The 12,180-nt window shown below is 44.6% G+C and overlaps 1 protein-coding gene across 1 annotated transcript; it reads right to left on the bottom strand.

Moving 5' to 3' along the window:
* Positions 1 to 2,375: 2,375 nt before the first annotated feature.
* Positions 2,376 to 6,698, bottom strand: T265_15328 (hypothetical protein; the record flags this gene model as incomplete). The annotated part of the gene is made up of 3 exons (XM_009177602.1): positions 2,376 to 4,247; positions 6,124 to 6,258; positions 6,483 to 6,698. Coding segments are annotated over 3 exons (2,223 nt in total), but the record flags the coding sequence as incomplete, so codon positions are not given.
* Positions 6,699 to 12,180: the final 5,482 nt, after the last annotated feature.

The raw sequence follows: 12,180 nt of genomic DNA, 5'->3' as shown, positions 1-12,180 counted from the left end.
GACGAACCATACCTGCTGTGGAATGATGCTCCTCAGACTTGTCCTACGGGTGAGTCCGCAGATGAGTAACATATTTTCAGTGCCTATCCCCCGGCTGGTCAAGAAAGCGCAAAAATGTACTTTCCACCTTCGCCCTGCAACGAAGAGATATGTACGTCCCTCAACAACCTGGAACACGCTGCTAACTATCGGATCCCAGGTACGAAAGCATTTATTCGTTCATGTGTTTAACTTTTGGGAATCCAAATGAGTTTATTGGCAGTTGCCAAGATGATATTTGGTCCGTTTGCCTGGTTTTAGCTGGTGGCTCTGAGACGTTTCCTCACCATGCGACGAGACGTTGTCAAGCGCACAATGACCATGTCTCCTCGCGTGGTGAGATCATATTTGTTGGCCAGCCTGGATGTATTAGTCGAAAGCCAGTCAATTAAAACCTAATTCGCTCCTTCGTCGTCATTCATAGAGATTGGACGAGTTCGGTTCCTTCAATCCAAATATTCACTCGTAAAATGATTTACCTTAAGACGGTTTATCGCCCTCCAACCTACTTCGAAGTCGAGGAACTGAGTTAGCATTTTTTGCTGGTTCTATGGCCTAAGTAGAGTTATTGAAACTGTCGTATCAATGCACTGGAGAGGACGAGCAAATTTCTGCCGGCTGGGTTTTTGAGTAGAAGTTCTGGATTGGACTGAATATTCTTGATGCAAGGCAATACTCCCCATCGGATTTGCATAATCAGATCAGCATGGTGAACGCTTTGTTTTATCCGGGCGATTTCGTTCAACCCTTTGAACTCATTCGTTTTTGTAGGTTAAAATGCCACAGGTAACGTAACAAAACATATGAAGCGACCAACATTTCAGTCACTTACATTATGGTCTGTGTGTTGTCAGTCAAACTTCTGGAATAACTGGTTTGCAATGGTTTGTTCCAAAGACTAGTTCAAGGATAGTTCAGTTTTACCGTAACCGGATACAACCAAAAGGGTTATCAGATTACCGTTTGTTTAAAACGGAAATCGCCTATCGTTTTCCTGTTTGTCACGCCAAGCATCTGAAACTCAGGTGGTGAACCTTGCAGCAATCCTTTTCAGATATACATCTTTGTTGTCAGTGCTTCTGGGCTGTTTGGCATGCGTTGGACGGAACCTCGTCTTAAACATCTAAATATTCTTGGATTACGAATGTACTACCATTAACTAAAAAGTTTCGTACTATTGAAAATCATCAATGACGATGAAAGCCCCATGCACGCATCTTGGATTTTCGACATGAACTAACTTTACTCACAGGACAAACTTTCTTTTGAAACGTTACACTGGAAAAAGCATCTCTCATCTTGAGCACTTAATTTCCAACTTCCTCAGAATTTGTCGTAAAATAGTTCTGAATTGCTTATTTCGGCGGGTTTGAAAAGTTCGTGTTGGTCCCCCAATTTTGACTACAATCTTCATTTGGCTCTAGTGCTGATTATGTTTCCACTGGTCAGACGAGATCTGCTAACCGGACGTCACGATCTGAAATTACTTAGTTGCACTGAATCTCATCACACCTTCTACCTCAAAAACTCGGGCAGGAGTCGTTATTTTTTACCTTTTGTGTACTCTTACTACGACTGTGTCAAAAACCCAGCATTCGAACAACCCGAGTCACCTGATTCTCCCTCAAAAACTCGGGCAGGAGTCGTTATTTCTCACTTTTTGTGTACTCTTACTACGACTGTGTCCAAAACCCAACCTTCGAACCACCCGAGTCACCTGATTCTTAGCACGGAGTGCTTCACATTCTTTGGTCTAGTGAAACATCTGATCCCTGACAAAAGGTTTGAACTCTGCAAGACCCCAGCTCATCTCCGACTGATTGATTGACTGACTGATTGTTGAGCAATTGGAATGAAGGAACTAATCAATGCGGTTCAATTTATCAAAGTTAAAGGCGTTGGCAATGCGAGTGTTTGTGATGCCCATAACGACGCGGCTCTAATGCAGTGACATGCCATGGAACACTTGCGCGGCAAAGGTTGTGAAAAAATCGATTGAGGAAGGCCACCAATTTAATGATCTATCAGATAAGAACTGGATCAATGAACGGACCAGTCACACAGACTGGAACAGGTTGTGCACAGCTGTTTGTTAGGAAACTAATATTCTTTGTACAGAGGAAGATGAAGGGATGGACAAGAGGTCAGTCATGCGATGGGGAGGCGTTTGGGGCCGATAAGTCCAGATCAGCTGGAAAGAAGTCGCTTGCTGCAAAACTTTGCCTATAGGTAGGAGATTGCTGAGAAAACCGAGGAAGATGTCGATGGTAAGTGGGCTGGTTGGGTGGTTGTGTCCTATCCAACACTAGATCAGTTGTAATGGAAAATGAGCGAACCGAGACTGGTGGATACAACTCGGACCCGGTGTTTGGTCGAAGAGGGGGAACCTGTGGAAGGGAAGATCGGTGAATAGGCAAAATGGTAGTCCTGAATGTTGTTTCTGTGGAACAAGTTGGGGAGAAAATTAGTGTGGATGATGTTGGTATGGTTGTCGTCGGGTTTACAGAGCATGTTCGGTCCATCAACCGCGACGGCTTTCTTACCACTAACAGTGAAGTACGACTGGGGCGGTTGGATGCGATTAACCTACTGCTTGATTCCGCGTGGACGCTTGTTATCGGAGTCCGAGCGTGACCAGACGATATGGGATTAGATTTTTGCGATGGCATTTCATCTTCCATCTTTTGGACACTTGGGGTAAGTGGGTCATCGAAAGAGGGATTTGATCTAGACGCATGAGTCGGAATCTGTGAGGTCTCGGTTTGTTGCTGGCCAAAGTAATCTTCAGAGTCACCCATCTTCCAATGTCCAGCTGAGTCACGCAAAACCTCAGACGCCCTCTGGTTGCAAGCCCCAGAAGATGTGAATGATCTGGAAGATGAGGAGCCACTGTTGTTCGTGAAAGCCACAGATCCCACCTGACTATTGGTTTCCGAAGAATTCTGCCGATAATATTGCGCAATCGTCTGACCAGAACGTATGGATTGTTGCATGTTGAAGTTCGTGACATCGGTTGAATAGGCCTGTGTCGTTCCGACACGCCTCTGCCAAGCTGTATGAAGTAACGTACCTTGTGATTGGGAGATTGAAACTCGGGGAACCTGTGTTGCTGCACTGTTGGCATTTTCATTGTTTTCACTCGACGAACATGCATCCGAAACGGAACAAAATGAATCTAATGGATGCACCCTGTTAGACAATGCTAACTTCGGCGACCGATGGCGCTTAGGCTGTCTTTGTAAGAGCCACGAAGTGGGTGAATGCAAGTGACCAGGTGAAGTGGTCGTTTCGGACGAGCGGAAGTCATCAGATACGCTCTCCACTGTATTGTTTCCCCGCCCTCGTTTTCCCAATTCTCTAGATTCTATGTTATCCAATAATTCATTTAAATGTGAATCAACTATGTTCATGCGTTCTAAAATTTGTCCAACATCCTTGCTGAGGTCGGATTGCATTTGAACCAAACAATCAAGGATGGTACGGTTCGATGCCTCCAGAGTTTCTATCCGTTGAGCAAGTGTCATTTGGTCTACCGACATCAGGTTTTTGTTATTGGTGGTGGGTTTCTCTGTGTGAATCCCAGAAAGTGGTTGTTTCAAGGCATGTACTGTTGACGACTGACTGTCTTTTTCGGGCTCCTCTCGTATTGTTGTGACTCTCGCCCACTTAGATTGTGGCCTCCCCGCAGCGGCGCGTTTCGTCTCCTCTGGGTCAGGTAAATGTGAGCTCTCGGTTATGTTCTGCTGAGACATTGTTTTATCGAGTTCGTCTAGGTTCGCTGAGGCACGTTGCAAAGCCATCCTTTTGCCCCATTTTGATGCTATCCCGTTCAGTTTTGTCACTCCAGGTGTTGGGGCCTCCGGAGTTGTAAACTTGTCCATTGTTGAGGTTCTTCTCACCACACCACCACCACCGTCACTGCCGCCACCAGCACCACCGGTTATTGCGCGATCTTCCTGATAACCACCACTTTCGCCTGCCTCACTGGTGTCACCAGCCGTCAAAGCTCTAGCTGGCTGTTCTGAATCTTGTCCATTTGGGATTGAAGAACCATTGGCTGACTGCGCATGCGATCCGATCATTCGAAAGCGATGAATCATTCGGCGAACTGGATGGTCAGCTCTGAGACCGGACAGGGGATTATCATTCTTACGATGCTCGGCCAGTTCGAACTCCCGCTTGACATCAGCCAGTTTTCGGAATATGAGCTGCAATGATAAGGGAATCAGAAAATCAATGCAAGATAGCTTGAACTGGTCCGTACATTCATCGGTCATGTCCTACACTGATTGCAGGCGTATCCGGAACTAAATGTGTGAAACTGTGACTGACCATATGAAAAAGCAGAGCTTTTGAGCCAGTCAAAAAGTGCATTTTGGGAGACTTAACGTAGACACGCTTCAAAGCTGATCGCACCAAAGACAGGTTTTCTCTCATTCGCCCCAAGAAGACCTCGATATTTTGCCAAAAGTTTGAACAGAATAGCTTCAAGGGTACTCATCAAGGTGCTTGCCTGGGGCTGACTCACGCTGATCTACGGAAAGCTATCTTTGGGTCCTATTCGAACGCCAAACTACGCGTGAGTAGATCTATGCACTCACTTGCAAACAGCATAGTTAAGAACAGTCTGAGAAGACCATCTCCCTTGTGAAATTCTCTGCCTTACTTCACACTTAACACCAAATTAAGTCAACATGTAATATTGTAATAACATAATATAGTATAATGTATTATATTATAAATATTATAATGTAATACATGGCTTTAGGCCCAAAACCCTTCGAAACCTTCCTCCGCCTACACCCTTTGTACAGCTCATCAAGAAGGTGAAACACCCGGATTACCACTTGAAAGTAATCACGGAGAAACGATTAAGATGAGAGTTATTCTCCCGTGAACATCAAGTCCATTTGCACGTGAGTGTATAAGTCTTTTAGTGCATAAGCGTACGTAAAACATTTCAAGACAAATAATCTGCAGGCACTGATGCTTGGAATTCTGACTTGGATTAATCAAAGCCGTGACTCTACCTCATGGTAACGCCAATGGCACCGTTCATTTTTTCACACTAAATCACGCAGTACAGCTTTCTGATGCTCAAGTTATCGGCGAAATAGTGGCGGTCTTCATGAGGTTGCTAGAAGGACTCTTGCATTTCTCTCTGACTCAGACAGTGAGCACAACTCAATCAAGCTTTCTAAGGACCATGTAGCAGGTCACGCATAATTCAAAACCGTGAGCAGCCAATGCTCCTCTCCATTGTCGATTGTCGCGGTGGTCGACCGCACTATCGCTCACGGTCCCTTGTGTAATACTGTTCTACTCTGGTAGTGTCACAAATCTTAGTTTTTCCAACTTTAAAATTGTGCCATTGACTCGATGGCTTGTCATAGCTACCCTCAGTTTAGAGCGGATTTACAGTTAAGAATGCCATTAGCTAATCAGGTGAGGGTGTTCCCTTTAATGAGGTCTCGGAATGGCAAAATTCTGTATTTTTCCTGATTTCTGGTAAAAGTCAAACAGCAACACTCTGTGGTCTTCGAGAGTTTCAGTGAACATCCCCCGAGAGCTTCTACTCCACACTCACATCAAGGCAGTCACAAGTAAAACGTTGGCTCCATGCACTCGTGCGACGCACAAAAGTTCACTTGAAATAACCTTGTACAGTCCACCGGTCCAACTATAAACCTGCTACTAGCCTGCTGCATAAAGTATTTAGCGGTGGCTACATTGAAAATAGCCATAAAGTTTCACACCGAAAATTCACTCAGAACTACATAGGAATTCAGCACGGTGTAATCGACTTGAAAACCGATGTTTGGGATGTGCAGAGACCAGTTAAACAGCCCGAGAATCCACCGACAGCATGATGAGGTTCTTGTTATGACGTAAGAAAATCAATAAATTTAGGGTTTTTTTTAGCGAATATACACTCATTTGCAAAGTAATTCACTTTTTTTCGGGAGACTCATCTGAAACCCAGCTGAATCTGTGATGTTTTCAGGCGACTGATTGTGCTGCACCAGGCAGCCTAATATTTCAAGTAGAACATAAGGTTGACGGAAACCTGGGGGCTGCGCCTACCTGATGAGCCCCAAAAAGAGCGAAACAGGTCGTGAGCTCTCGATGGATTTTCAGCAACCTTATGAGCAGTACATTACAAAGATATACATGTATTGCAATATCTCGAATATCGTTCCAAGTGAAACATGGGGCGTCCTGGTGCAGCAAATTCAGTTGCCTGGAAACATCACAAACGAGAGATTCAGCTGGGTTCCACATGATTCTCTCGAAAAAACAAAATTAGCCTGCAAGTGAGTGTATATTAGCTAATTTCGTGCAATTTGGTGTCAAGTAGAACATAAGATTGACGGCAAACCGGGGACTGCGCCTACCAAAGTCGGCCATCGACCGCATCGACTAAATACTTGGTTTGCACTTACTCTTGTCTTCAGGTCGTATGTAAGCACCAGGTTCCGTGCGAAGCTGTTGGCGAAGGCCGAGTAGAAGTTGAGCACTTGCAGTAGACTGTCCTTCTTGATGCAGTGCAAATCACAATAGGTCAGCGCCCGTACGGTTGCCGCTGAATGACTCATACGGTTAGGTTCTTTCCAAAACGGTTCACCAAAGACATCACCGCGACCTGAATGGAAATGCATGGGGGAGGAACATCAATCTGGATAGTGTGGCAACGATACTGACCAGAGGGATCTTTGGTAAGCGGCACATTTTAATCGCCCCCAGAGAAACGTGAACATAAAATACTAAAGAGAACAACATGTTGCGAGGGCTTCTCGATAGACAGCCACCCAACAAACAAAGTGACCCCGTGGAGGGAAGTGTCTCTCGTAATGCAAAAATTTGTTAGACAAATGCATAGTCTGACCACAGTAAATTTGGAGCATACTTTGTTAATCTGTGGCTGTTCAGCGGAAAATTTAGGTAAGTGGCAGAGCAAACAAGAAGCAGTCTGCTGGGGGGGGTTAGTTGATCCAAAGCAAAGGAGAAACCATGAGCGTCTACTGTGTCACACTGGTCCTTCCGCATAGGGTGCTATCCATCGGAAGGAACGCCACCAAACTTTGTAAAATTACTCGAAAACGGACCCCAGTGGATTTAGTTTGATCTCAGGGTGATCTCAGGGTTTCATTTGCATACTCCGTCCGTGTGCTTTTGACCTTTATTTGTTACGCTCAACCGCCACTCACCCTGCCGCAAAGGTACTCCCGTCCGATACTGCAATATTGGCATTTATGTGTGCAAACGGGCTCAAGTGACCTACATACACACGTGTGCCCGTGCTTCGTTTGCTGAGGAAGCTCTGATTTCCCCTGTCACGTGCTCCGTGTAATCGCACAGCCAAGTAGCATAACGAGATTGACCTCAGAAGCGATGGTGGCAACGCACACTAAAAAGACTACTTTCCAGTCGACGTTGTTTGGTGGGCGGACGTTGAGACTGCGCTGTGGCGGTTAGTGACATAGTTGCGCAATTGCTGAAGCCACGAACGTAGCCTGTTGATGTTTGTCGGGTAATGTGTGCTCAACTTTGTCTAAAAAAGTACCGGGGACCTCTGAATCTAACACTTATTTTTGATATTCGAAGGGCTCAAGGTATCGTATGGGGAGTTCGAGCAGACCGGGTAGTTTTGACAATGTAGTTCCACTCACAGGGATCGCACAGAGACCATTTTTTTTTCTCAAGTTAAGGCGTATAAACGGTGCTCGGAAGTGCAATCTAATCGGAGAAATTTCATCCACTGTGCACTAGCTTATCCGATTTCCAGGCGATAGTCACCTGTTAAACCGAAAGGGATTTCACATCTGGGTGGTGTGAAAATTCTGGTACATCCAGGTGTATGTGCTATAAATTACGCCAAAAAGTTGCTTTTTTCATGATAGTGTACACTCTGAATACCAGTTGAAAATTTTCAAAGAAGATGGAATGATGAATGACAAGGAGCCGCAGAATGGCTCTATGATAAATGACACGAAATGTCTGTCTCAAGAAAATTATTTTGCACGACGGAGTTCATTGCAATCTCTGGCAGTACCCTATGTTTTGCGACACGTGGCGCCTGAATCCCATGATTCATTTATTGGGTGACCAGCATCAACTACTGACCAGCTTCGAGTAGTTAGAACAAATCATAATTGGCGGGAAGAAAAACCAACTTGATTCCTTCTTGTCCGTTTAGAATAAAAAAACACGTAAACGAGGCCACCAAATGTCTGAAAGCAAGCAGGGGGTTGTGCACCTGTGCACGCTAATTTGCCACTCTGTCCTCATTACATGACCACTGGATGAGTGTTCAGGAATAGGATATGTGTAGTTGGAGACTTCGTGGTACAGCACAGTTGTGCTGCCTATTCATGGTAGTGGAAGAGGGACTGGGATGCATGACTGCACGAATATGCACACACAAATCTAAAGTAGAATCCGATCCGCTGGATGAAGCAACCGGATGAGCGTTTGTGTCCTCTTGTCAATGATGCCTCGCAAATCCTGTTGTCCAATGATTTGGCGATGCAATCAACGCATTCACGACTGCTCAAAAGTTATGGCGGATCAATATTCATAACGCAAATTGGCTTTTTCTGAAGGGAATCATGTGGCTTCAAATAAGGTGGACTTTGGTAAGCTTTACTCTGATCTATAACCATTGGAATCACTATGGGGGTGTAATCTCGATTTAAGTCTGCACTCTTTCCCAACTCGTGTAGGAAAAAGCGGGACGAATTCTAATGTGCTGGATGAACCACCGTCCAGCATGCAACTTTCTCCGTGTAAACTAGGACATTCGTGAGAAACAGATAGGGACTAATGAAACCGAGATATTTGACGTAAGCAGTTCAGTAGTAAAGAGGAACTGCATCGTTGATATGTGCAATTATTTACACCTGAACAGGTCAATATGATGGCGCTTGTTTGATGAGGTAGGATAGTCCGACATCTCGGAAGACGACCTAGTAACATAGCTTGGTTGCGTCACTCGGTTGGCCCGCCATTCAGGACTTGCCAGTCAGGCAGCGCCGCAGACGCTTTTCATCTGTTCAGGAATGAAAATTCAGATGTTTCCAGCGTGCGCTGGCGGAAGAGTTGTACACACTCGCCTCGCTGCCAGATGTGCGTAGTTAAAAACACGGAACTGGCGTTGGTTATGCCCTGCTGATGAGCTCTAATAAGAGAAACACTTGATTCCAGTGGTATCCCCCTTTTTAGTGAACTCGCTAGAGTTGTTATTGTATTTGTCAAACGAGAGTCATTTGAATGTACATTCTTTAGAATCATGGAACCACTTGAAAAATATTTACCGTTAGGCCACTATGTTCAAAATGCCCTGCAAATTGAAGACTACCTGAGGCGTGTGAAAGGTGAACAAGTTTGTCTAACATGAATCCTGTAGTTATTAATCGTTCTCCCTCAAATGTTTCCCGAACAACACAATCATACTGTTTTACACCTAAAGTTGTGGAGTTGAGGACAAATCCTCTGTGCGTACACAACAAACCACTCGTTAAACGGAAGTAGTTGAAATAAACTGCGTGCATTTCAGATCATGGTGTCGAACAAACGAAGTGCGGTAATCAATTTGGGTGAAAAGATTGGCGTTTCTAACGGCCCACGCACTATATTCATAAACATTTATCGGGAAAATTCTTTCACCTTAGCAGATTTGACCCCTTTGTGTCTCCAAGTGATATGCTGTCCATTTGGAGCGAAATAGTTCAGGTTACTCGAGCGAATTTGTTGCGCCAGAGCTGCCACCAATCTGAATTGTTCAGAGACACTAAATGGTTGATAAAAAGTTCAGAATTTCGTATGTATTCGTTGTGCCCAGTTATATTTTCGTGTAGTGTACTTCATCTTCTGCGTATAATGCTATCGAAATTCTGATCTTTTCGTCGTGTTGTCGTCACAGCGACTGACCCGATTTGGGGTTCTGCAACAACTATTGGAGTTGAAGTGTGTGTGAAAACACAGATGTTTTGTCAACCGAGTACATCATTCGGAAGTCACGCACAACGTGCAAGTGTCTTTTAGGAAAACTGATAATGGCGCTTCCTATAGCAGTTATCAGTCCTTATGTAATATCGTTCACGAATACGTCACCAATATTCCGGAACGATTTCATTAACGGTTGCTATAACTATGCTTGCAACAGTTCCTTCGAAGACGTAATTCGTTTAGGCAAAAACTATAGATGCCGCGTCCCGCACAGCATCATAAACGACATTTTGACTTGCAGCGCTGAGTTGTCTTCCTGAACGTTTACTCACAAATATGTATGTTTGGCATTGATGTGTGTTGGAGTGCTGAAACTTTCAAACCCATAAAACTCCTTCTTTACGATCAGTCATTAAATTTTGGTTGCCAGGTAATAGTTCTACTCTTGTTTGTCCAGAAACAACCATCGTATGGTTACACTACCTAACTACTTTTTTCCTCTTTTCCGGTGACTAGGACATGTTTTGTTCGGCGTATTATTGATCTTGTACAAAGTCGCACTGCAAGCCGGTTAGTTTTTGTCAAGTCTCAGTCCAACCCACAGTTCTAAAGTGATTAATATCTCTTGAAGTTTTCAACTTTTCTCGCTGTTTTCCCTAGTAAACATGGTTTGCTCACGCGCTGCTGCGGTGTGCATTTGTTCGCTTGTTTATCTGTCCCGTGGCTTTCGGAGTCTCGTTATTCAAGCAACTACTGACCGGAAAGCACAGCGGCAACAAAAAAACAGCCGAGGTCCATGCCATACATCTCATAATCCCCTGAGGCTTGGTGTTCATTTTTTAATCTACACCGCGTGCTATTTTTACAATCCAATGAGGAGTTGCCTAGGACTTTACGATGGGTTTTGTTTTAATCCTGTGGATAACGACCGAGATGTGGAATGATTCATTCCCCCTGTTTATGGCATTGTTTCCCAGGGTACGAAACTTAGATATTCAACTTTCTAGATGAGAAGAACACAACAACGAGGGTCAGTCGATTTGTCACGAGATCCAGTGGAGAAAGACATTAAAGGACTCGCTAACCTGTTTTCAAGCCAAGACGAAAGACTTGGGCAACTGGGTCACCACGTGTCTTTGGATCTTTCGATTTTCAGGTCGCTCTTATCTACGAAGGAGTTCTCATCTTATTTGGGGATGGTAGAGGCATCCTCCTTGAGTATTACTTTACAAAGCGTTGTACTGTTTTACAGGTTGCAGGTCTGGAGTGCTTCTATGTGGGGTGTGTTCGCTTTTCGACAAAAAAACACTGTTACTGTGGCTGCCCGTGATTCCGCAGACAGCGTGAATTCTGTGACCGTGCAGCCGCTACCTGAAGGAAATTAAATATGCCGCCTGAATAATTGCACAACTGAGTACTCTGCCAATATGTCTCACGGGTTACGGCACGAAGTTACTGTCTAGAAGGTCCGTGGTTCGAACCCAACCTCAGCATCCGACTGCTCTTGTCTAGGCTTTAGCAAACTGACAGCATCAAAGCCCTTGCACTTCTTCCTGGGTGGCATGGCAGCCATGCCCTGAAAGGCTGTCACAACCGACTGATTTTTAAGATCGTTGCTTTACTACTGTCTGCTGAACGATACTGTTTTTATGAGAACTACTCAAACGGACCGAGGTATGTTTCTCTATCCGTCACCTAGTAATCATTCCCATTCGCCCGATACTTTTGACATCGTGCTGAGATATTGAATGAACTTTCTTGTTCTGGTGTTTGCTTGCAAGCCTACAATTTTCCAGGATCAACGTGTGAGTAGTATGTGAATACGAATTTGGAATTTGCCATTCTAAGTGCGCCTTTTGCCCACTCGCGTCACCAGGGGCTGTGTGTACATGGTTGTCCCTAGTTCAGGGCGACTTGCCGTTCTCTCCGGGTATGCGGCTTTACTATCAATTCTATAACCCTTTAATGATCTCTTCGGACTTGAGCAAATTTGAGCACCAATTTAGACAGAAATTCCCATAAGCTGAGGTTCACACTCATTTTATATACGTATTTGCGTACATTTGGTGCCGCATTTTGTTGAGAAATCTCCAGACTTCACAATTTTTGGTTTTGTGATTTTACGCTTTGCTCAACTGGGCTTTCCCGAATTTGTTAGGTATTCTACAGCACGTATTACTTACAAGTCGGTAG

The sequence above is a fragment of the Opisthorchis viverrini genome (assembly GCF_000715545.1).
Source record: "Opisthorchis viverrini unplaced genomic scaffold opera_v5_437, whole genome shotgun sequence".
Lineage (NCBI taxonomy): Eukaryota > Metazoa > Platyhelminthes > Trematoda > Opisthorchiida > Opisthorchiidae > Opisthorchis > Opisthorchis viverrini.
The sequence above is the reverse complement of the archived record's forward strand: the minus strand, read 5'-3'. Positions and strand labels throughout refer to the sequence as shown.